Source organism: Eschrichtius robustus, chromosome 16, assembly GCF_028021215.1.
Source record: "Eschrichtius robustus isolate mEscRob2 chromosome 16, mEscRob2.pri, whole genome shotgun sequence".
Classification (NCBI taxonomy): domain Eukaryota; kingdom Metazoa; phylum Chordata; class Mammalia; order Artiodactyla; family Eschrichtiidae; genus Eschrichtius; species Eschrichtius robustus.
The window spans coordinates 9,987,527-10,011,804 of NC_090839.1; the positions used below are offsets into that span (position 1 = coordinate 9,987,527).

Consider the following 24,278-nt stretch of genomic DNA (forward strand, 5'->3'; position numbering starts at 1 on the left):
CCAGCATCTGCTCGGTGTTGCACATACACAGGACGGCGCCCACAGAAGCTGTTTAGCAGCTGACAGTAATGAGAAATTATTGTTCCTGGATTTTTTAATTTGACTGTGAACATTTTTAATAATAAAATTACAATCTTTAATACACTTCTAGATGTATTCTTAAATCCCAGATGTTTATTCTATGAGGATAGTGATCAACTTTGGCTGACAATTGATCTTAGCACTTAGCTCTTTAGGATTTGGCCAAAATACATGTTTGATTTGTAAAGTAAAGAGTGAAAATCCTGACTCACAGCCCACATCCTTCTCATCTGACACATGCCCAAAAGTCACCAGTCTTAATAGTCCAGTGTGTCTCATTCTTAAATTTCGGCATGTCTATACCAGGCTTAAACACACAATTTACTTTTTCCGTATCTTATTAAGTTAATAATATGTACACTATCACTGCAACTTTCTGTTTCTCCTTTAATGCTGGATGTCTTTCTATGTCCTTATGCATGTATCTACTTCATTCTTTTCGATGGCCAAGTAGGAAATTGGTTCAGTAATTTATAGTACATCCATATAGTGAAATACTTCAGCCTTAAAAATCATGTTGTAGAAATTTAATGATGTGAAAATGATTGAAATTATTTAAAGTGCAAGAAAGTAGTCAGTGGAGAGGCAGTGTTGCATTTGGCTAAGAAAGCAAGACTGTCCTGGGTTCTAATCCCAGTTGTTGAGAGAATTAAGTAAAATCATTCAGAGGCACAGTACCTTTCAAAAAATAAGTGTTTAAATTGATGTTGGCCAAGAAGGTTTTTATGCCCCAAAATGTACACACACACACACAAGATAATTGGAAAAGTATAAATCAAAAAATTAGCAGTTGTTCACGCGTGGCAAGTTGACAATGTGCGTTAGTGAGTACAGATTAAGCTGCTGTAGCAAAACAGCCCAAACACCAGCTCACACAAGGTAGGGGTTTATGTCTGTCTCACGTAACTGTCCAGAGGTAAGCAGGTGGTCTAGGCAGGTAGGCAGCTCTGTCCCCATCATCCAGGGACTTAAGTTCTCTCTATGTATCACAGTACGTTAGGTTACGTATCCACCATCTGCAGGTATGCTGTCCTCACCTGCTTGTTCACCCTCATGTCTTGGTAACAGCTGGCAAGACAGGTGGAAAGAGAAAAAGTAAAAGGCAAGCCATTTCCTTTTACGAAAGGGACACATTTACCTTCTCTGCCATTTGATTAATGAGGACTTCATCGCAGAATCACCCCTGGCTGCAAGTGAGGCCGAGAAATGTATTCTTTGGCTGGTCAGCTGTGAGCTCTACTAAAACTTAAAGATTCTGAGTTTTAGGGTGTGTCTGTTATGAAAAAGAAAAAAGAACTAATGGGTATGAGACAATGTTTCTTATTTTACTTAGCTGTACTTTAAAATTTTGAGTTGCCTTCTATTTTAAATTGATAAAGAATTCATCTTCAATGTAGGAAAAATTAGAAAATACTAACAAACAACGTAGAAGAAGCAATTCCTCCTCTCCCAAGACGTTGCCCATCATCCGTGTAGTTTTGGGGGGGGTTCTAAATATTCTTGGGTGACTGTGTCTTACGCTTTTCATAAGGCAGTGGGAAATAAGCCTTTTTCCTTTTTCATCTTGTTTCCTGATGCCATCTGTGCACGTTTGAAGGAGACAAACCCCACAAGTGTGAAGTCTGCAGCAAGTGCTTCAGCCGGAAGGATAAGCTGAAGACCCACATGCGGTGCCACACGGGCGTGAAGCCCTACAAGTGCAAGACGTGTGACTACGCCGCGGCGGACAGCAGCAGCCTCAACAAGCACCTGCGGATACATTCCGACGAGCGGCCCTTCAAATGCCAGATCTGCCCGTATGCCAGCCGCAACTCCAGCCAGCTCACCGTGCACCTCCGGTCCCACACAGGTAAGTCCTTCACGTGGTCCTTACGCTGCGCCCCCAACTTCCTGTTGCTTAAATCACCGGCGCCTTCAAGCACTGAGTCACAACCTAAGTAAAGGACCTGGGCACGTTAGTTCATTCCATGGTTTGCAATTCATCTGCTCAGAGGTCGCTTTCTCTGTAAAATAGGGAAAAACATCAAGGTTGTAACTTTATACATATCTTTATGTAGCTTTAGACCCTATTCAGTAGTATTTAATTGAGGAGGTGCGCTAAATGAAATATAGATATAAGCAATGCATTTTTAATCAATGTCTGCATAACGTATGGTTAGGCATTTCAGTCATCTTTTAAAGACTACTCTTATCAGTTCAGCATGGGACAGCTTGATGAAAAAACTCAGCTGAGTAGGTAACTTAACAAATGATGTATGTTTTCCTTTTAGCAAGTGTGTCTCTTAGCTTTTGATACAATGGTACTGTGTAACCACCACAAAATCTCAGCAGCATATTATAAAAGCATTTATTGCTCACATACTTCAGGTCAGCAGGGAGTTGGCTAGACATTCCATTGATCTTGGCTGGGCTTAATCACATGTGTGGGAAAGGCTGGGTGTCCGCTGACCTTGGCTGGGGATCTGCTGGCTGTCTCCTTGCCTTGGCTGGGGCAGTCTGGCTCTGCCCACATGTCTCATAGCCTCCCTCTGGGACCAGTGGGCTACTCCAGGTTTGTCCTTCTCATGACAAGGGCAGACCTCTGCATGGAAGACAAAACAAGTATGCCCCAATGTGTAAGCTCATTTTGAGCCTCTGCTTGCATCCCGTTGGCTAAAGTAAGTTAAATGGTTGGGCCTGGTGTCAAGGGGTGGGGCTGAGCTCACCCACAGTGGAAGGTCATCCCAGGGTTACATGGCAAAGGCCATTTTTGCACCAGCCATCATTCACCAGTTCACCCCACCATCATTCACATCTCTCTGACATGCAGATGCATTCATGGCCTCCCAAGACCCACACAAGCCTAGCCAGTCATAGGATCAGGCTTAAAGACCAGGAACTTGCAGTCTCCATCAGGTATAGATATGGCTTCTCTTGACCGAGAGCCTTCTGCAATAAAAAGACAAGCTGTCTGTCCCCACGCTCCCAACATGCGGCGGTGAAACGCAGCCAGGATACTTATAATATTCCTGCTGTTCCAAAGGGGAAGAACAGGAGGCGCTTGGCAGTCACTGGTGCACAGATTTCTGAAATCCCTCTGGGCAGATGTTTCTAGGTCCCCCCACTCTGGGAACAGGGAATGTTTCTTGATTAGGCATTGACTCGGCTGCCTGGCTTTTGACTCTGCTCACTGGCGCATCCTTTCATCACCTCCCTTAACCACTTCTGAAAAGGAGTGGAAAATGTGCCTTTGAGAAGCTTTCTCAGCCTGCTTCCTGCCTACCAAAAGTTGGGATCTTTTTAGATTTTATTTTAGTCTAGACTGACAGCTTTGCTGATAGAGCTATCTTAAAAACGTTGTGAGTTTCCTGTGTATCTGTGTGCCAAAAGCCACACCCATAATTCTTTTGGAGACTTGCCTTTCCTCTAAACTCAATTATAGGCACTTTCGGCAAATAATGTTCTGTAGGTTGAAGCCGGTGAGACTTTTAGGAATCCTTGTCCAGCTGAGAGGACTTACTTGGCACCAACTTTATTCTTTTGGAGATTTTAACAAAGAACCTTATGCTTACACCCTTCATTTCTCATTCGTTCTTCCCTCTGCGATCAGTTCTCTGGATATGATCTTTGTCCCCAGGCTTTTGTCTTACTTTGAAAATCTTTTGCTGGTTGAAGATGGGAAACTTCATCTAACCCAGCACATCTTTGATTTTCTGTATTCTCGCTAAATTCCATTTTGAAAATGGCCAGTTCTTTTTTGAATTTGTCTCTTTCTTGTGGGACCTTATCATATGCAGCTTGTAAGACATTTTCACTGTTCGGCCTAGAACTAATGAATCTCTTTCCTCAAGTCCAGAATTCAGTGGGTACATTTTCTATCTTCTAAGTTACGACAGGCGACAGTTTTCCCAAATGCTTGCCATGAAATGTGTGCATTGCCACTTTTCCAGCCTTTACCTGCCCCCCAAACCCAAAGCTACGTATTTCAGTTTTCTGTTACGGCAGCGCTCTGTTTCTCGATGCCAATATATATATCAGTTATCTGTTGTCACAATAATGCAGTGTAACAAAAACCCCCACAGAACCTCAGTGGATACAACAACATGCCTTCTCTGTTCACGTTTGGGGATCAGCTGGGTGTCATCTGGGCAACTCTGCTGGTCTTTGCTGGGCTCACTTACAAATCTCAGAATCTGCTGGCTGTGGGCTGGCTGTCCACTGGCCTTGGCTGAAACAATCCAGCTGTGCTCCACGTCTGTCGTCCTCCTCCTGGGATCAGCGGGCTAGGACAGGATTGACCTTCTCCTGGCAATGGATGACAGAGGTACAAGTGAGCAAACCCCGATTCACAAGCCCATTCAAGCCATTACTTGTATCAAGTCTAGTTAACATACCATCAGCCAAATCCAATGACGTGATAGAGCCTATTTTATTAGGGGTCATGGCAAGTCATCCTGCCCGTCGGGAGAGCATGCATAATTACATACATGGCAGAGGCCATGGCTACAGGGAGCGATAGGAGGTGGGGAGGTCTGGGGACATTAATCTACTACAGCAAGTTAAGACATTGGCATAACTGGCGCCCATCTGATTTTCTTCAGAAATCTCCTCAGCCTAATTTAGAGGCGCTGAAGGATTCATTTAGGGAAGTTGTTCAGAATCATCTTGACTTAGGAGGGTAAACTTAACCATTTCATTTATAATAGCATCTTTAAGTTGGTCTAGAAAAAGTGTATTTTCTAAAAATTTAAATGTATGCTGTTTATGTAGTATCTCCATGGAATGTTCATTTCCCTTTTATAAATCTGTGGCACTTGTAAAATTTTACAAATTGTAAAATTAATAGGATTTTGTCTTTACCCTTCCATCTCTTTGATAGACTATATTGTCTCCGTAGCAACCTAAACTCAAGAAAGATCTGTCAGCTTAAATATATCAGTTGCTTGTTCACGGAGCAACATTCATTAAGTCCTCACCAGGTACCAGACACTGTGAGGGTCAGATAGTGGGCAGGAATGAACGTGGTCATTAGCTTTGGGGACCTTATGGTCCAGTGGGACTGGTACTGACCAGTCTGCCTCATTTAAGAAATAAATCTATGGTGAAAAGGAAAAAGAAGATAATGATGATGAAAAGATTTAAACCCTTTGCCTTCACGTCAAAAAGTGTTGTTAAGCTCTGCGACTCAGCTGTGAGATTTGGTTATCTGGTTTTTCTGGGTTTGACCTCTGCTAAATTGCTTTTAAGGAAAAAAAAGGCAAACAGATCATCACTAATTTGGGCAGTGATGTAACTGGAAGACCTAGTAGAACATTCTAGAGCAGTGATTCTTCCTCTGAGTCCACAGACACCTCCACCCAGGGATCCATGAGTAGAATTTAGGAGGACCCTGAACTTGGATGAGGAAAAAAATTACATCTTCATTTTCACTCATCTTACTGAAATGTGACGTGTCCTTCAGTTATGAAAATAGGCATCCAGCCTGATTACAGTGCGTGTGAACTTGTCGCCAGTAGAAATCACAGATCTTTTTTTTTTTTTTTTTTTTTTATTTATTTGTTTATTTATTTTTGGCTGTGTTGGGTCTTTGTTTCTGTGCGAGGACTTTCTCTAGTTGCGGCGAGCGGGGGCCACTCTTAATCGCGGTGCGCAGGCCTCTCACTGTCGCGGCCTCTCTCGTTGCGGAGCACAGGCTCCAGACGCGCAGGCTCAGCAGTTGTGGCTCACGGGCCTAGTTGCTCCGCGGCATGTGGGATCTTCCCAGACCAGGGCTCGAACCCCTGTCCCCTGCATTGGCAGGCAGACTCTCAACCACTGTACCACCAGGAAAGCCCACAGATCTTTTTATAACATGTTTTTGATAGATCAAAACATCGTTTACACTCTTCTCTATTTAGAAATTGGTGTAGTCACTAGACCCACCGCTAGAGCTTGTTACTTAATGCACACACATTGCCAAATCACAAATTTTTTCTTTTAATTTTTTAATAATTTTCAATATAATTAGTTTCTTTTGTATTCCTTTTGATTTTTATTTTCGTTTACTTTGTGCATTTAAACATTACCCTGAGAAAGCGTGCATGGGTTTCACTAAACCGCCAGAAAGGGGTCCGTGGCATAAAAAAGGTTGAGAGCAACATGCTAAGGCAGAAGTCAGCAAACTTTTTCTATGAAGAGCCAGATAGTAAATATACTTTAGGCTTAGCGGGCCATACAGTGTCTATCACAGTTTACTCACCTCTGCCAGTTGTAGCATGAAAGCAACCAGAAACAACACACAACAAATGGACGCGGCTGTGTTACAATAAAACTTTATTTACAAAAACAGGCTGTGGGCTAGATTTGGCGCACAGTCTGTATAGCTTACCATTCCTTGTTCTAGAGTTTCACGTGAATGATCTCAGTGGCATTTAGTCACGCAACGCATTGTTTAGTTTGGGGCTTCTTCCTTTTCTCGAAGCTTGTTTAATTTGCTCCATCATTAATTGCATTTATTAAACAGCTCATGGTGATGTTATAGGTCTTATACCAAAAAGCCAGAACACAGTCCCACTCTTTGGAGCTTATGGTAAGAAAGCGAACATTAGTCATATGTACAGGTAATCACCTAGCATCCAAGAATACCAGCTTTGGCTACATACTCTAAGATGTTAACCAGTATATGACATTCTGGAAAGGGTAGAACTATAGAGACAATTAAAAATTTCAGAGATTTCAGGGGTTCAGGGAGTGGGGTTAGGGGTGAATAGGTAGAGCACAGGGCATTTTTAGAGAAGTGACACTATCCTGTATGCTACTGTAATGGTAGATATGTAATAGTATACATTTGTTGAAACCCATAGAAATACACAAAACAAAGAGTAAATCCAATGTCAACTATGGAGTTTAGTTAATAATAATCTATTAAGATTGGTTCATCAGTTGTAACAAATGTACTGCATTAATGCAAAATGTTAATAAGAGGGAAACGACGTGCAGGGGAGAGAAGGAGCATATGGGAACTCTGTACTTTCTGTATAATCTCCCCAAACCTAAAACTGCTCTAAAAAAATAAAAAGTCTTTTAATTAAAAAGAAAAAAAAAAAAGAATACCCGCTTTGGAATCAGCCTGGGTTGGAATCCAAGCTCTGCCACGTACTACCGAGTGACTGGAAACAAGTGATAGAGTCGCTCCAGGCCTCAGCCTCCTCATTTGTACAGTAGTGTTGAGAATAATATTGATAATAGTACCCACCTCATGGGAATGTCGGGATCATCAAATGAGACCATTCTTGTGGAATGCTCAGCAGGGCGCCTGCCATCCGGGAAGCCACCGAAGAACCTTAGCTGCTGTTGTTTTGCTTGCTTAAACAATATTGCAATGGGCGGGGTCACCAATTCGCTTGAATTATCAGATGATTGGGACTTGGCATTCACTGAGGAAATAAATTTGGAATATCATGTCCTTTCAGATGTTGCAATTTCGCTTTTCCTGTTCATCTTTCACCGAACATGAATTAAAAAAAAAAAATCAAGCAGCTGGATTTTGTAACTTCACAAGTAAAGAACGCAGCTGGCAATGTGGGATAAATAAATTGTGCGCAATAAACACGTCTTTATTAATAAAAATCTGCATGAAGTGTAAGCTGGGCGTTTCAATCATTGTAAAAAGAATATTCTGATGAGTGAGCATGGAGCTGACTGATTTGAAAATGTGCCCTTGAATCTGTTACAACATGTAACTCAACCAAAATCAACGGATTATGCAAAATTATACAACCATGAATGGTTCCCTAGCAGAGCGAACACAATAACCATAGGAACGATAGCTTGACTGTTTTCAAGGATATACTAAGTGTACTCGCAAATCTTAGTTTTTTTACTGGGGACAGTTAAATAGCTTGATTTTCAATCTCCGTTTTTCTTCTGGGTGTTATAATGGTGGTGGTGGTTTAAGTTTGGGAAAAGGAGAGAAGCCCCCGACCCCTCTTTTTTTTTTCTCCCAGGGGCTGCTAGGAGCTGCAGTTAGAAGGTCTCCACCCGCCTGCCTTGGTATAAGCGATTTTCTGGTGTGTGCTTCGGGGGGATCCGCTATGGTTGTTGCCTGCCTGTTCTTATCGAAACTCACCTTGTGTTGACAGGGGACGCCCCCTTCCAGTGCTGGCTCTGTAGCGCCAAGTTCAAAATCAGCTCGGACTTGAAAAGGCACATGCGCGTGCACTCGGGGGAGAAGCCTTTCAAGTGCGAGTTCTGCAATGTCCGCTGCACCATGAAGGGGAACCTCAAGTCGCACATCCGCATCAAGCACAGCGGGAACAACTTCAAGTGTCCGCACTGCGACTTCCTGGGGGACAGCAAGGCCACGCTCCGCAAGCACAGCCGGGTGCACCAGTCTGAGCACCCCGAGAAGTGCCCCGAGTGCAGCTACTCCTGCTCCAGCAAGGCCGCCCTGCGCATCCACGAGCGCATCCACTGCACCGACCGCCCCTTCAAGTGCAACTACTGCAGCTTCGACACCAAGCAGCCCAGCAACCTGAGCAAGCACGTGAAGAAGTTCCACGGCGACATGGTCAAGACCGAGGCCTCGGAGAGGAAAGACACGGGCCGGCAGAGCAGCCGCCAGGTGGCCAAGCTGGACGCCAAGAAGACCTTCCACTGTGACCGGTGCGATGCCTCCTTCATGCGCGAGGACTCGCTCCGCAGCCACAAGCGGCAGCACAGTGAGTACAGCGAGAATAAGAGCCCGGATGTGACCGTCCTGCAGTTTCAGATCGACCCCAGCAAGCAGCCCGCCGCGCCCCTCACTGTGGGGCACCTCCAGGTGCCCCTCCAGCCCAGCCAAGTGCCCCAGTTCAGCGAGGGCAGAGTCAAAATCATCGTTGGCCATCAGGTGCCCCAGGCGAACACCATCGTCCAGGCTGCGGCGGCCGCGGTGAACATCGTACAGCCCGCCTTGGTGGCGCAGAACCCAGAGGAACTGCCCGGGAACAGCCGGCTGCAGATCTTACGCCAGGTCAATCTGATCGCCCCTCCTCATTCCTCGGGGTGTCCGAGTGAGGCGGCGGTGATGCCCCAGCCGGCTGTCCTGCTGACCACTCACGACCAGACGGACGGAGGCACTTTGCACCAGACCCTCATCCCCACGGCCCCGGGCGGCCCCCAGGAAGGCTCTGGCAACCAGACTTTCATCACCAGCTCGGGCATTACTTGCACTGACTTCGAAGGCCTGAACGCTCTGATTCAGGAGGGGACCGCTGAAGTGACTGTGGTCAGCGACGGAGGCCAGAACATCGCCGTGGCCACCACGGCTCCGCCCATATTCTCCACCACCTCTCAGCAAGAATTACCCAAGCAGACTTACTCCATCATCCAAGGAGGCGCCCACCCAGCTTTGCTCTGTCCGGCGGATTCCATACCAGACTAGTGCTTATAAAACAAAAGAAAGGGGGAAAAAGGAGTGACCAAAAAAGAAGTCAGAAATGGAATTCTGTAAGAGGTTTGCCCTTAATGTTTTTAAGGATTGTTGTGAAAACACCCCGCCCCCATAATAAATTGTAATTTTATACTGCTTACTGAAATTTTTTTATGCTGCGATAATTTTGAGACCTCTGAATCGCGGTGTTGTAAGTGCTGTAGAATCTTAAATACTACCAAGATGATCCCGATTAGGGGTTGGAATGAAATGAATTGAGTAGTGAATACATTTGTTTGCTTCCGACTTGATTTGCCAACTCTAATAAAGGTTTTTTCCATCTCATTAAATTTGTGTAGTAGATGGTGCTTCTCAGCCTCTCTTAAGTCCCCGTTCTGAAATACCCCCAATGTTTGGGGTAATAGTGTTTTAATACATGGATACAAATCTATCGGCATGAAGGACCATTTTCTACATAACGTTACATGGATTTTTGATCAAAAAAAAAAGGTTTAGCGTAAATGAGGGAAAAAAAGGAATGGTTTCCTAATAAATTGATACATCATTAAAACATAACAAATGTTAGTGATTCTTTAGAGTCACAGTATGATTTGGGTTATTGGGGTTTGAATTATATAATTAAAGAGAACTTGAAGAAGCAAAGGTTCTTAGTCCTCTCTCATAAATAGTATATAAATGCCTTACCTTCTTCACAGTCAAATCAAATATGTGTGGTGCCTAAAGTGACCCAACTATCATTTTTATTTTGAAACTTCAGAGTGACAAACCTGACGTTTCTGTTTAGATGGTAATATAATTAACCTTTAGGTTAGGTTAATTATAATATTAACCTTTAGGACAGTTTTCTAGGATGGCATTGTTTTAGATAGTAATATACGTGCAGTCCCAGGGATCAGACGAGAGGGATTGGAAAAGCACCTAGGTCCAAAGCATGGGCTGTATTGAGGAGAGGGAAGTTCAAATTTCAGTCTGTTTTGAATTGAAATGCTGTGTGATCAGTAGGTGGCGCCAGAGAGCGATCTCAAATTACCCGTGCTTGGATCCAAAGACCTGAATTTGGGTCTTCATCTCTGATTTCCAGCTTCTAGCATTATCTTCAACTCAGGGTGGGCTCTTAATAAACACTGCATAAATGAAACATGCTGTCACAGAGCATGAGCAAGGATTGGTGAGGAGGGGAGGTTACTCTTGTGAGAGAAGCATATTTAAAATGTGAGAACACCTTAGATAACATTTTCACCAGAGTAACCAACATTTTAATTTTATTCCCTAACACACAAACTTATTAAAATTCTCATGCATATCAATTCACTTTTACATAAAGATATTATTCCCTCCCGCTTTTTTTTCTTAATAACAAACTAAGGAAATGTGGAAAATGGTGATGTTGAAAACCTTGAGAATTGCCTGTTAAAAATAGAAGGTCAGCATCCCTTAGGATACACATACAGGGACTTCCCCAGAAAGCCAGTGGTTAAGATGCGGTGCTTCCACTGCAGGGGACGCGGGTTCCATCCCTGGTCGGGAAACTAAGATCCCACATGCTGCGCAGCGTGGCCAAGAAAAAACAAAAACACATACATATATATATATATCCTCAAGCTGGGCTTTGTCTTCTTTCTTTTTATTTTTGATCCTTCTTCTTCGCCAGAAATTATTTTCGTATCAGCAGTGATGATAACGCATCATAACTATGGTTTGGTAAGAAATCAAAAAAGCTTGCAGCTTACTCTGTTAGTATTTTAGTAATTTTATCACTTTAGAATTATTGCTTGCAGTTCTTTAGGAAACTATTCAGCCGTTGGATTTTACCTGGGAAACTTCTATTGTCACGAACCTGTGTTCTACATCTTTCTTTTTTCCCAGTGTGCCCCTAGTTTCAACTTTTAAATGATTTTTTTCCTGATTATAAATGTAATGTGTATTCAAGAGACAAAATATGGGAAACACGTTATAGATCTTCCTCGACGTACGAACGGGTTATGTCCTGATAAACCCATTGTAAGCTGAAAATATCATTAAGTTGAAAATGCATTTAAATACAGCTAACCTACCAAGCATCATAGCTTAGCCTCACCTACCTTAAATGTGCTCAGAACATTTACATTAGCCAACAGTTGGGCAAAATCAGCCTATTTTAGAAGAGAATATTGAATAGGTCATGTAATTTAATGAATACAGAAAGTGAAAAACACAGATTGGAGGGGTACAGAATGGTTGTAAGTGTATCAGTTGTTCACCTTCGTGATCCCATGGCCGACTCACTGCCACTGCCCAGCATCGGGAGAAAGAATCAGACCACATAGTGCTAGCCCAGGAAAAGATCAAAATTCGAAGTATGATTCTCTTGAATGTGTATTGCTTTTGTACCATCGTAAAGTCAAAAAATTGTTAAGTTGAGCCATCGTAAGTTGGGGACCATCTGTATGTATATTATTAAGAAAAATTTAAAAGTCACTAATAATTTTACTCTCCAGATGTAAAAATTGTGACCATTTTAATGGACTTCCTTCTAATCTTTTTTTTCTATGCTTGTGTATGTTTTCTATTTTTTAAATTTATTTAATTAATTAATTAATTTATGGCTGCATCAGGTCTTAGTTGCGGCATGTGGGATCTTTCATTGTGCTGCGGGCTTTGTTGTGGCATGCAGGCTTCTCTCTAGTTGTGGTGTGCAGGTTTTCTCTCTCTAGTTGTGGCACACGGGCTCTGTAGTTTGTGGCACGCGGACTCTCTCATTGAGGCGCGCGAGCTCAGTAGTCGTGGCACGCGGGCTCAGTTGCCCCACGGCGTGTGGGATCTTAGTTCTCCCACCAGGGATTGAACCCACGTCCCCTGCATTGGAAGGCGAATTCTTTACCACTGGACCACCAGGGGAGTCCCGTATGTATGTTTTCTACTCCAGTGACAGAGTTGGGGTTGAACTGAGCATACTATTTTCTTTTTATATACTATATTTCTCTGTATATCATTATATCTCCATGGAACTGCTGCCCTCCGTATATACATATAATGCACATACACATACATGCATATACATACACACATGCATATTTGGATTTTTTTAACAAACTACAACAGCAAAACTTGTTCCTTGTGATAAACTATATATAGAATTGTACAAAAACCAAGCCAATAATCTCCAGCCTATTCTCACCCCACCCAAGATAAGTAAGGTCTCTGTGTTCATACCAACTTAAAAGATAACCTAGAAAAGGCTTTCCCTTATTTTTATAGTAATTGTATCACACTATGTACATTTCTCTCTACCTTGCTCTTATTATTCCATTTATTAACAGTACTGTGTGTCAGTACAGCTATGCCTAACTTTTTTTTTAAGCAAACGGTAGACTATGACTTACCATGTTATAAGCACCATGCTTTATTCACCCATCTCCATATTCATGGGTATTTTGGTTGTTTTGGGGTTTGTCTGCCATTACAAACTGCCACAGTAAACATCCTACATAGTTCCTCTTATTCAGTTGTGCTTTCTTTTCTTTCTGTAGGTTAGCATCCCCAAAGTGAGTTTCAATGAGTTTCTGTAGTTTGTACTTGCATTGATTCAGACGATTTTTTCAAAACGATAGTCTCATTGGTGGTGTGGGCTCCAGCTATCACGAATCTTGTTATCAATCTTTTGAAGTTTTGTAGGTCTGATGTGTGAAAATGGTAATCTGGTCTTTGTGCGTTTCCTGAGCTGGTGTTTTGATCTGCATCTCTGTGACATCTCTGCATAGACTTGTTGATTATTTGCATTTTTCTTATCTATGAACTTTAAACTCATACTCTTATTTTTCTCCTTGGGCTGCTGGGCACCTGGGGATGTGAACCCCATGTCTGTCAAATGGTGCTGAGTTTTCTCCCCTCCTATCCTTTGTCTTTTGACTTTCCTCATGGTGCTATTTCCATATAAAAATAATCATTTTGTATGCAGTCAGATTCTTCTAGTGCTTTATTTGTGGCTCCTGTAGTTTCTAAGAAAGTCCTCCCTTCCCTTGAGGTTTTTTTCTTTAATATTTTCATTATTTGTTTTCAGTTTCTGCAGCCAGAATTCATATTTATGTGTGTATGATATAGGAGTTTAGCTGCCCAATTATACCAGGACCATGTGTTAAATAAAATATTATTTTCCTTGGAACTGAAATCTTAATTTCACCTTTAGATGAAGTTCCCAAATATACTTGGCTCTATCTCTAGAATCTCTGTTTTGTCTCACTGATCTTTATATCTTCTCTGGGTTGCCAACATTACATATTTGATTATATTAGCATTAAGGTAAGCCTTAGTATCTTTTAGACTTGCAAAGCCTCCCCGTAGCTATTATTTTCCAAAATTTTCTTAGCAATTCTTAAATATTCATATTTCTAAACAAACTTCATTTTGTCCATTACCCCTCCCCCCCACAAAAAGAAAACCTTTTGAGGATTTGTATTAGAATTGTATCTGTATGGTTACATGAACTCATGAAAAGAATGACTTTTTAAAAAATGTTAAATCTGGGACTTCCCTGGCAGTCCAGTGGTTAAGACTCCACGCTTCCACTGCAGGGGGCATGGGGTCGATCCCCGGCTGGGGAACTAAGATCCTACATGCCACACGGTGCAGCCAAAAAAATAAAAAATAAATGTTAAATCTTCCACCCAAAAACTTTTATTTAAACCCTGTTGTAACCTATAGTTTTCTTCATATACAGTCTATTCTTATTAAATAGGGCCTGTATTTTCTTGTTGTTTTGAATTCTATTGTAACTGTAAATAGGATGTTTTTATGTTAAAATAATTATTTGTTGCAAGCATAGAGAATAGCTATATTTGGTATACTTGTCTATATTGTACTACCTTAGAAAAAAATTTTTATTGACAGTAAGTATTTATTAGAAACTCTTGGTTGCTGATAAATATGACTTATGATGGTTGTGGTATAGTCACCTCATTCCCAGGTGTTTTTTTCTTGTCCCTTGCAATACTTATACTACTTATTTTGCAGTCTTGTCCTATTGTATTAGTCAGAACCTCCAAGCAATGTTGAAACAGCTGGCATCCCTGTTGCATCTCTACTTTTAACTTGAATGGCTTTAGAATTTCCCAATTTAATATAATATATGCTACTCCTTGGGTGACAGTTTTTATAGTACTTAGTCATTTTCTTCTCCCATTTTCAGAGTTTTTATCGAGGTGGGTTGCTGATTATTGTCAAATATCTCTTAAATATCTCTTGACATAAATATTTGGGTTTTGTACTTACATATGCTGATATATGAATTAGTGTAGGACATAGCCTGGTACTGAAGCCTCTTGCATGCCTGAAACAAACCGTCTTGGTCATGTTGGATTATTCTTCTAATACATTCCTAGATTTCATTTACTAATATTTTCCTTGAAATTTTTATAACCATATGTGTAAGTGCAGATGAATGCTGGTTTTCTTCTTTGTTCTCTGACTTTGCTTGTTTGTTTGTTTTAGGTTATGTTACTCTGAAAATAAATTGAGGCTCTTTCCTCCTTTTTCAGTGACCAGCAATAGTTTGTTATTTCAGGAATTATCCGTTTATTTTCTGGGCCGATACCCTTTTTCATTGTACATTCTTAACAAACTTTCCATTTTTTTCTGTAATTAATGGTCTATTTGGACTTTATGTCTCAACCTGATAAATTTTGGTAATACATACTTTGCAAAAGAAAAAATCATTCATTTTGCTCTGTAATTCCACTTAACATTCTCCTAAAATTATTTTAGAATCTTTGGCTTTTTTTTTTTGATCTAACAGTGCTCTTGTTACTTTTTCTTTTTTTTGGGGGGGGTTTGGGGGAGTTTGGGGGTCTTGGGGTGGGTTGTGTTTTGTTTGTATTTTCAGTCTTCCCCTTAGGTAGTTTGCCAGGAGTTTATCTGTTTTGTCATTTATGTAAAAGTAAAGCTTTTGCTTTTATTTATTCTCTCTCTACTCCTCCATTTTATTCATTTCAGCATGTATCTTTATTTCAGCATTATCTTTATTAATTCTTTCCCCTGCTTTTCTTTCAGTTTATTTTGTTAGTCTAATTTCCTGTATTAAGTTCACTTATTTTCAGCCTTTAATTATGGGAAAGCATTTAAAGCTGTATATTTTCCAGTATGACTTCACCTATGTTAAAAGATCATTTTTTTCAAAGTTAAATCATGACTGCCATACAAATATAAAATGAGCATGTGTTAGCAATTTTATTTAATTCATTAATTAATGAGGAAATCAGTAAGTTGTTACAACAGGTTTGAAGGAGAATTCAATGAATGCTTACACAGGCAATCAGGAATGCTGAAACAAATTTACAGACAGAGGCAAAACTGGTTAGGGTCTACAGGGCAACCATCAGTTGCATTCCACCCACAAAGTGTGTTTACATTCTTATATGTTTTTTGCATTATTATATGTTTCTGTAACTCACAACGTTGTAAAATAGCTCAAAAACACTAAAAGGCATTGACCGCTATAGAATTAGATAACCCAGAGCTGGGATATGTCGGGACAACCAGTAATCTTTTTTGCCTATTTCCAAGTCTTTCAGAAATTTTCATGACATCCATATCCCTATAGATTTTTATATGAAGTGTCCTTCTTTTGTATATTTCTAGATACTTCGTTATTTCAGTTTTAGGGTTGGTTGGTTTGTTCGGTAAGTCGGGGATAAAACCCAAGAGTTATATAAAGGTTTATTTCTTATTTTTCAAGTAGTTACAGTTTGTGAAACTATATTTTCATTTTTGGTTTCTGATATTAATGAGTTTTGATCTGAGAATATAACCTGTAAAATATGTGCTTTTTGTAATTTATTAGTTTTCTTTATGGCCATGTACATGACCAATTTTTGTAAATGTTTGGGGAGATCTATGAATCAAGCATGTTGCCTTTGTTATTCAGATTTTCTAAACCCCTCTTAGTTTTTGTCTGCTTGATAAACTTTGAAAGAAGTATTTTTAAGCCTCTTACTATGGCTGTGTTTTTTTATCATGCTTTTCTTGTATTACTGTGTTTCATTTTATTATATTTTGTCATATGTTGTTTGATGCATGTAAGTTTGTGTGTGGCTATTATGTGTTCTTTGTCAATTTTACATTTTACCCTTTAGTATATGCCAGATCTTTCTATTTAATAGCTTTGGGCCTTAAATTACACTTTATTTAATAACAGTATTCTAAGTCTTATTTTATATTTTATTACATTTGCTTGGTTTATCTTTCCCACTTTGTGGTTTAATATCTTCCTTTAATAGCATCTCTTTGTCTTTGGTTGGAGAAGTCAAACTGTTTGCATTTCTCATAGTAACATATACTTGGTATTATTCATTTCTGTCTTATTTAATATTTACTATTTATTAAACTTTGTAATTTTCTCCTTTTTCTATTCTAACTTTTCACTTTGTTCTTGAAAGTTCTTATATGTTTCCATTCTGCTAATAGTTACTTTCTAAACTCTAGCGATTATTTTTAAATCGATCCCTCTATTGCTATATCAGATATAAATATCAACTAGGCCCCAACCTTTCATTAAGAAGTCTCCTCCTCACAAGAGGAGGCCGTTGGGCCACATCTCTTTCTACAACCCCTCTCTCCAAATCCTGGGTGTTGCTGAGGTAGCTTATGAGTTTACTTCCAGGCTTTTGTTAAGTTTTGCCCTACAGTATGTCTCTTATGTTCTAATTCCCAAATCACAACATCCACTGAGATTTAACCAAAGATTACAACATTCGTTGCTCACCATAATTTCTTATACTCTTCTTCCCGTATTTCACATCTTTACTCTGAGTTTATCCTTATTCCGTTAATTTCTTGAGTATATTCCTTAGAAAGAGCACATAGGCTGGTATTTCTTTTGTCCCAGCAGATGAATGATACCTTTGCACAGCGGATTCTTTTCTCTTCAGTAATATTTAAATTCTATTCTTGTGGAGATGAGAAGTTTGATACTGATCTGATCCAATTCTCGAATGCCCTAGATCCAGTGACCAGCAAAGTTGAGACAAAATGGTAGTGTTGCCCGGAAAAAAAGTTGGGAGGTCTCTCACCTCAGCCAGTCAGGTTGAGAGAACCAATCTCTGAAATTTCCAGAACAGAGGGAGAGGACTGAAAATGGGAAACATTACTAATCTTGAAAAATTTTTGTTGTTCATTTCATCCCACTACTCAGCAACAAAATTATGGTTCTATAAATTGAAACACATTTTTTATTCCCTTTGACTGTAGGGCTCCAAGTTTAAACATTTCTTTTACATCAAATTATCATTCAAAACAACTTTTTGTTGTTGTTATGTTGTAAACTACATAAATATATTACACATTTTTGATAAATAATTAAAATAAGCAAAAGTATATCTTAATGAGATTGATAGGCCTAGTTTTTAATCAGCTTATATATCTGTGATGAATATTACTTTAAAAAAAAATTTTTTTTTTTACCAACTGCTAGAATGAGATACAGATCTCTTTCAGCTATAGTCCCAATTTTCTTTTTTTATTGATGTAAATGCTGAGAAGTCTCATTCACATAAATAAGGATAGGGACATAGAAAATGTATTGTTACAGCAATGCTTCTCAATTATTTTAATTCCTTCTGAGTTAAATGCCAGAAAATCATACAATGATCAATCATAATTATTTGGGTCAATTTCATTAAAAGCAAAGAACTGAAAACCACCTGGGATTTCTTTCCCAGTCATGGAGCAATTACTTTCTCAACCTCGGCACCATGAGTCACCTTCTGGGTGTATTCTTAGATGATCAGTTTTAGGGAAAAGTACACATCAAAGTTGAGGATCTGAGAATTGATTGCCTCAATCATGCCCATACACGTCTTGAGAAATCTTTGTATATTCCCCAAATACAAGAACCCCAGCTGAAGGCCCTTGCCCTGGAGCAGGGTTCAGCAAACTTCTTCAGTAAAGGACCAGGTAGATGCCGTGGAGCAACTAAGCCCGTGCGCCACAACTACTGAGCCCGCGTGCCACAACTACTGAAGCCCGTGTACCTAGAGCCCGTGCTCTGCCACAAGAGAAGCCACCGCAATGAGAAGCCCATGCACCGCAACGAAGAGTAGCCTCCACCCGCCGCAACTAGAGAAAGCCCGTGCACAGCAATGAAGACCCAACACAGCCAAAAATAAAGAAAAAATAAATAAATAAATAAATAAATTTATTTATTTTTTAAAACAAAGGACCAGGTAGAAAATATTCAATATTTTTCAGCTCTGTGGGCTACATGGTCTTTATTGCAGCTCTTCACCTCTGCTATTGTAGCATGAAAGTAGCCAGAGACAATAGTAAAGGAGTGGGTGTAGCTGTGTTCTGATAAAACTTTATTTATGGACATTGACATCTGAACTTCACAAAATTTTCAAGTGGCACAAACTATTATTTTTCTTTTGTTTTTTTCCAACCATTTAAAAAAAATGTGAAAACCATTCTTGGCTCACAGACCACATAAGAACAAGTGCGTTGGACCATAGTTTGCCAACCCTTGCCCTGGACCCTGCACATAATAGGTACATAACAAATATTTATTAAATAAATGGTACTAATGATTTTCAATGATAAAAAGCTAACATTTATTGACTCAGGATATGCCAACACAATGCTAAATGCTCTACCTAATAATCTCATGTAATCCTCCCAACATCCCATGAGGGAGGATTGCTATTATTACCCTCATTGTGCAGAAAAGATGTTTCCCAACTTGCCTGGTTTAAGAATCACCTGAAAAACTTGTTAAAAATGCCCACAGCTACAGCCCAGCTTTGGAAATCCCAATACAGCACATCTGGGTGGGACACCTGAGAATCTGTATTTTAAATCTAGGACCTCTGGCTACTTTTCTGATCCAGACAATATGGGAAATACCACAGTAAAGAACCAGAGGCTCAGAAAAGGTATTGTTATGATTACCCAGGGTCACACAGTGATTAGGTGATGTTTAAACCAAGAGCCAGCACTCAAATCACCTACCCTCGTTCTAATCAGCATGTTTTCTCTAGTCATGACCTTCACCCAACTTGCTAAATCTGGGCTTCTTTGCAGGAATTCATTTCCCCTCTACTCCCATCCACCCCTGGATCTCCCTGGAATGTTAAGTGGGACTGGGCAGGCCTTGCTGCGGTGCCTGCCACGCCCACCCCCAGATGTGAGTTACAGGCCTGTTTTGTTGCACGTCAGTTTACCACTGTAATTTGGGAAGTTCAGAGTTATTATCTTTGCTCTGAACTTCTTATACACACCAAAATATTTCAGTTTTGTGTCCCACATTATTCTGCTGTGCTTGATCTAAGAGGTCAAAACATAAGCCTGCTAGCATCTAGTTTTACATAGGTTTTCTTGGGGAAACCAAGAATTCAAGGGTTGTGTCCTAGAACAGGGTTACTATATTGATACTTCTTTGGGGGGTTTTGTTTGTTTCTTGGCTTCAGAAGGATTCTCTGAGCAATAAAAACTGAATGCTTATAACTGAAATTGATCTTCGGTTCATCAGCCAGAATTGGATCTTCTGGAAAGATTTCAGTTGAAGATCTGGAATAAAAACTATGATAGCTTCTCTCCCCTGCCCTTCTGTTTCCTTTACTGCTGTGACACTGTCCTGTCTTTAAGAGGCTGTGTGAGGAACGAGATTCGATCCAGGGGGCTCTCCACAGCGGGACTGCCTAATCTCAGGCAGGAACTGCAAGGCCCATGACTACAGCCTGCAGAGACGCTGAAGTCTTGCTTAAACCGACCCTTCACGCTTTAAAATGCTCTTCCGCACTTTCAGTGACATGGGGAAACCGAGCAAGAAACAGGTCACGTGACTTGCCCAAGGTCACTCTGCTGGTCACTGGTCTTTGCTTTTGAGCCCAGGTCCCTACCTCCTTCCTTCCCTCACCCCTCCTTCCCCCAACGCTGAGTGTCTGGCTAGTGGGTAATAAACAGAGGCAAGAGTACCCATTCCATTTCCTTTGGTTTAGTTTTCTCATTTAGCTTGGTGCTTCCGACTTCATCTGGCCCAAGCCAGAGGACAAACTCTGAGAAAAGGCTGTGGTTTAGTATTGAATTATTGGGAGCCAGCAGGGTCCCACTGCCACTATCCTGGACTAGGGGCACTTTTGCCCCTTCCTACACACACACACACACACACACACACACACACATAGAAAAAAATAATATATATATAGAGAGAGAGAGAGCGAGAGAGAGAAACTTACATTTTACAACTGTGTGGGCACAAGGATTAATATAATCTAAACTGGATTATATTAAAATATTTTTCTTCTGATTTTAAAACAAATTAAAGCTCTTCCATGGGCCCCTAATTGGAGATGTCAGCCCCTGGGGGTGGGGAGATTATAACCAAGACATAAGGAATGTTAAGAGAAGTTTTCATTCTACAGGGAGAAGAGACAGGTTGGACAGAAAGATAATTACTTTTCTTGGTTTTGCCTAGTTTGTTTTTTTATAACAGCTTTATATTGAATTCTATTGAGATATAATTCAAATGCCATAAAAAGAATTATATTCTTTTAAAGAATATAATTTAGTAATTTTTAGTATATTCATAAAGTCGTGCAACCATTACCAGCATCTAATTGCAGAACGTTCTTATCACTCCAGAAAGAAACCCTGTACCCGTTAGCAGTCACTTCCCATCCCCACTCTTCCCATCCCCTGGCAACCACTAATCTACTTTCTGACTCCGTGAGTTTGCCTCTTCTGGGCATTTTATCAATACATAATTGGAATCATACCATATGGGATCTTCTGTATCTGACTTCTTTTACTTAGCATAATGTTTTCCAGGTTCATCCAGGTTGTAGCGTGTATCACTACTGCATTCCTTTTTTATGGCCAAATAATATTCCATTGTGTGGATAGACCACATTTCATTTATCGATTCATCGATTGATGGAAATTTGGGTTGTTGCCATTGTTTGTCCTAGTTTTAAAGATACTCGTGTATTCAGGTTTTGGGAATTATTTGTGAATCTTTGTCATGATACCCACTACCTACTGAACAGTTACTCTGTGTCACTCACATTAACTCTCTGAACATCCCCATCGGCCCTGTTCAGGACCTCTTACGAGCGTCATCATTTTAGGGTTGGCGAGGCTGAGCAACAGAGTGGGTGAGCAGCTGGCCCTGGGCCGCACAGCTAGTCTAGCTGATTTGGTTGGACTCACACCGTGATTAAGATCCTGTTCTAGATTCTGATCCTGCCAGAATCCCGTGTTGCAATCTAGTAATGCACGGGGCACATTCATCCATCTTTGCATGAAGACAAAGACAAAGCAGTTGATTCTAGCCCAGTGATCAGTATGAAAATAGGCACGACAGGGAAATGACACACTCTTCTCTCAGATAAGTAGCAAAGGTGGAGCCTGGCCAAGGAGCTACTCTGTTCTCTTAGCAAACTAACGTTTATTGAGCACCTACTACACACCAGGTATTTGCTAAGCATTTAACTGCTGTGCCTCCTATAACCAGCTCTCAAGAAACCAAGAGTGGACCAGAGGAGAATTCCGAAATTTCTTCTGACCCAGTATTGGCATCCCTTAGTTCTCAGGAAACACATCCATCCATACATACATCACATTTACCTTTTTTTTAACACACATATATATATAGATATGTACTTGTATTTTTAAAACACGATTTCTCAGGATAGTCAAAATGTTTTGCAAATTATAAGTAAAATAGTACTTTTGAATATTCTTCCTTGAACCAATCTCTTTATTTTTTTCCAAAAGTGCTAGCTATAAAATTTTAAAAGAATTCCTTTAGTTAGTTGTTCAGTTTTTAATGCTGATTTTGTAGTTCTTAAGCAGTGATGAGAGTCATTTATCTTGGGCTATATTTTTCTGGCATTATCTTTCCCTGAGCATTACTTCGCTGAATTTTGAGGGTGGAATTGGGTGATATTTAGTTATTAGGGAAAGGGAGACAATAGGGCGAATGTTCTGAATGCCATCAGCTGCTTTGGTTTTGTGAGTTGATTGGTAGGTTCACTCCAGGTAGGTGTATAGAACTTTCAACAGGGCCCACGGAGCTATGAGGACACTAGATTCTATGACTGAGCCACTGCCTTGAAGCAGCTTATTGTCTAGATGCCACTGTTTCTTGTCTTGTCATTGCCTCTACCAAAACTGTGGATCTTGAGGGCTCAGACTGGTTCTAACCATGCTAACCCCTGGAAGGAAGTGTTCAGCAAATGTTCACTCAACTCATTCATTCATTCAGTGTTTCTCGAGCACCTGCTCTGTGCCAGGTGTGGTTCTATAAACTTGGGAGGTATCAAGAGCAAACAAAGAGTGATCCTTGCCCTTGTAGTCTACCTTCTAGTGTGGGGAAAGAGACAGTGCATAGAGAACAGAACACATATGTACATTTTACAGTGTCTTAGAAGGATAAGTGCTGTGGCATGGGGACAGGGTTTGATAGGGGAGAGGGGTTGCAGTTGTATATAGGATGGTCAGGGAAGGCCTCCCTGAGAAATTAAGACTGGAATGAGGGAGGGAGGGAGCCATGTGGACATCAAGAGGGAGAGAGTTCCAGGCAGAGGGAACAGCCATTGCAAAAACCCTAAAACAGAAATGTGCCTGAGGTGTTTGAGGTTAATGTGACCAGAGAAAAATGAGCAACAGAAAGAGAAACTGGTAGAAAGTAGGGTTGGGAACAGTATGATTCTGTTTTTTGTATTCTGCCATATTTTAAAATAACTAAAACAATAACAACAGTTACATTCATTCAGCAAATACTAATTGCATATGATGGTAGTGACACAAGGCAGGCAGGGTCCTTGCCCTCTGGGATCTGACAGACTAGTAAGGCAGATGGGCAAGTAAACATTTGTCACAGTATATGAATGCTCTATCAGGGGGACATAGCAGGATGACAGGGAACCCATATAACCCAGGTTTGGAGGGCCCAGGGGAGGCTGCTCATGGAAAGTCAAAATGATAATTGAAATTGGGAACAGAGAAATGGGGGGTGAGCATTCTAAGGTGGGCTGGAACACATGAAGCCCTGGAGGAGAGAGGTCATTGGTAATCGGAGCATTTTTCTAGAAAGGAAAAGGCAAAAAAAAAAAGGTGCTCCTTGGAGAATGTTAGCTCCTGGGAAGGTTGTTTATTTCTAGAGAAGCGACACCACATTTATACCATTTATATAAAGTGATCATATAGTCCATCATCCAGACTGGGACATCAGACTGGGACACCTTTGAGAGTGAGGTGGCAAGCACTATGGGTAATTACGCTGGGAGAGCAGGTGTAAGTAGCCTCCAATATGCCCTTACCACCCTTACCGATGGAAGGCCAAGCCCAGAAGCTGTAAAATAATGCCTAATGCTTCTCCCTAGTGGTGGAATGCAGCAACACAACACAAGTCAAAGATCAGAGCTTCCTATCCCATGAGTCAGTTTTCCAAGAAAAATAACAAGTCATGTGCCACAGAGCTGATCAGAGTTTGGGTTTTGACCTAATGCTTTAGAGATAAATTTATTACTATAAATGTATCAAGTCTTTATCCATCTGTTTATTCTTTGCTGTGTGATTGTATTCCTATTTTCAGTGTTAGTGGCTGTGGTAGATTAGATTTCTGTTTCCAGCCCAACACACCCTCCGTGGTACAGAATCATACTTATCCACCCTTGCACATTGGTATCATGGTGGGTAGAGTGGCTTCCTGGCCCATTGACTTTGGGTGAAGCTGTGTGATTTGCTTTGCCCAATGGAATATAGTAGACCCAGTGGGAAGAGGGGTTTTAACTGTGTCTATACAGTTTGGCTCATCCTCCTGCTCTGATGTGACCTG

The 24,278-nt window shown here is 40.6% G+C and overlaps 1 protein-coding gene across 3 annotated transcripts in view; it reads left to right on the forward strand.

Annotated features, from left to right (window-relative positions):
- The window catches only part of ZFP64 (ZFP64 zinc finger protein), a 76,744-nt gene that overhangs the window by 18,028 nt on the left and 34,438 nt on the right, over positions 1–24,278 (forward strand). For 2 of the 3 annotated variants that reach the window (XM_068523884.1, XM_068523885.1), the window contains exons 5-6: positions 1,679–1,930; positions 8,181–9,801. In XM_068523884.1, the coding sequence (XP_068379985.1) occupies positions 1,679–1,930; positions 8,181–9,463 (1,535 nt within the window). In that variant the 3' untranslated portion in view covers positions 9,464–9,801. Of the gene's footprint in view, positions 1–1,678; positions 1,931–8,180; positions 9,802–24,278 lie in introns of those variants that run through there. The other variant, XM_068523886.1, reaches the window with a different exon arrangement.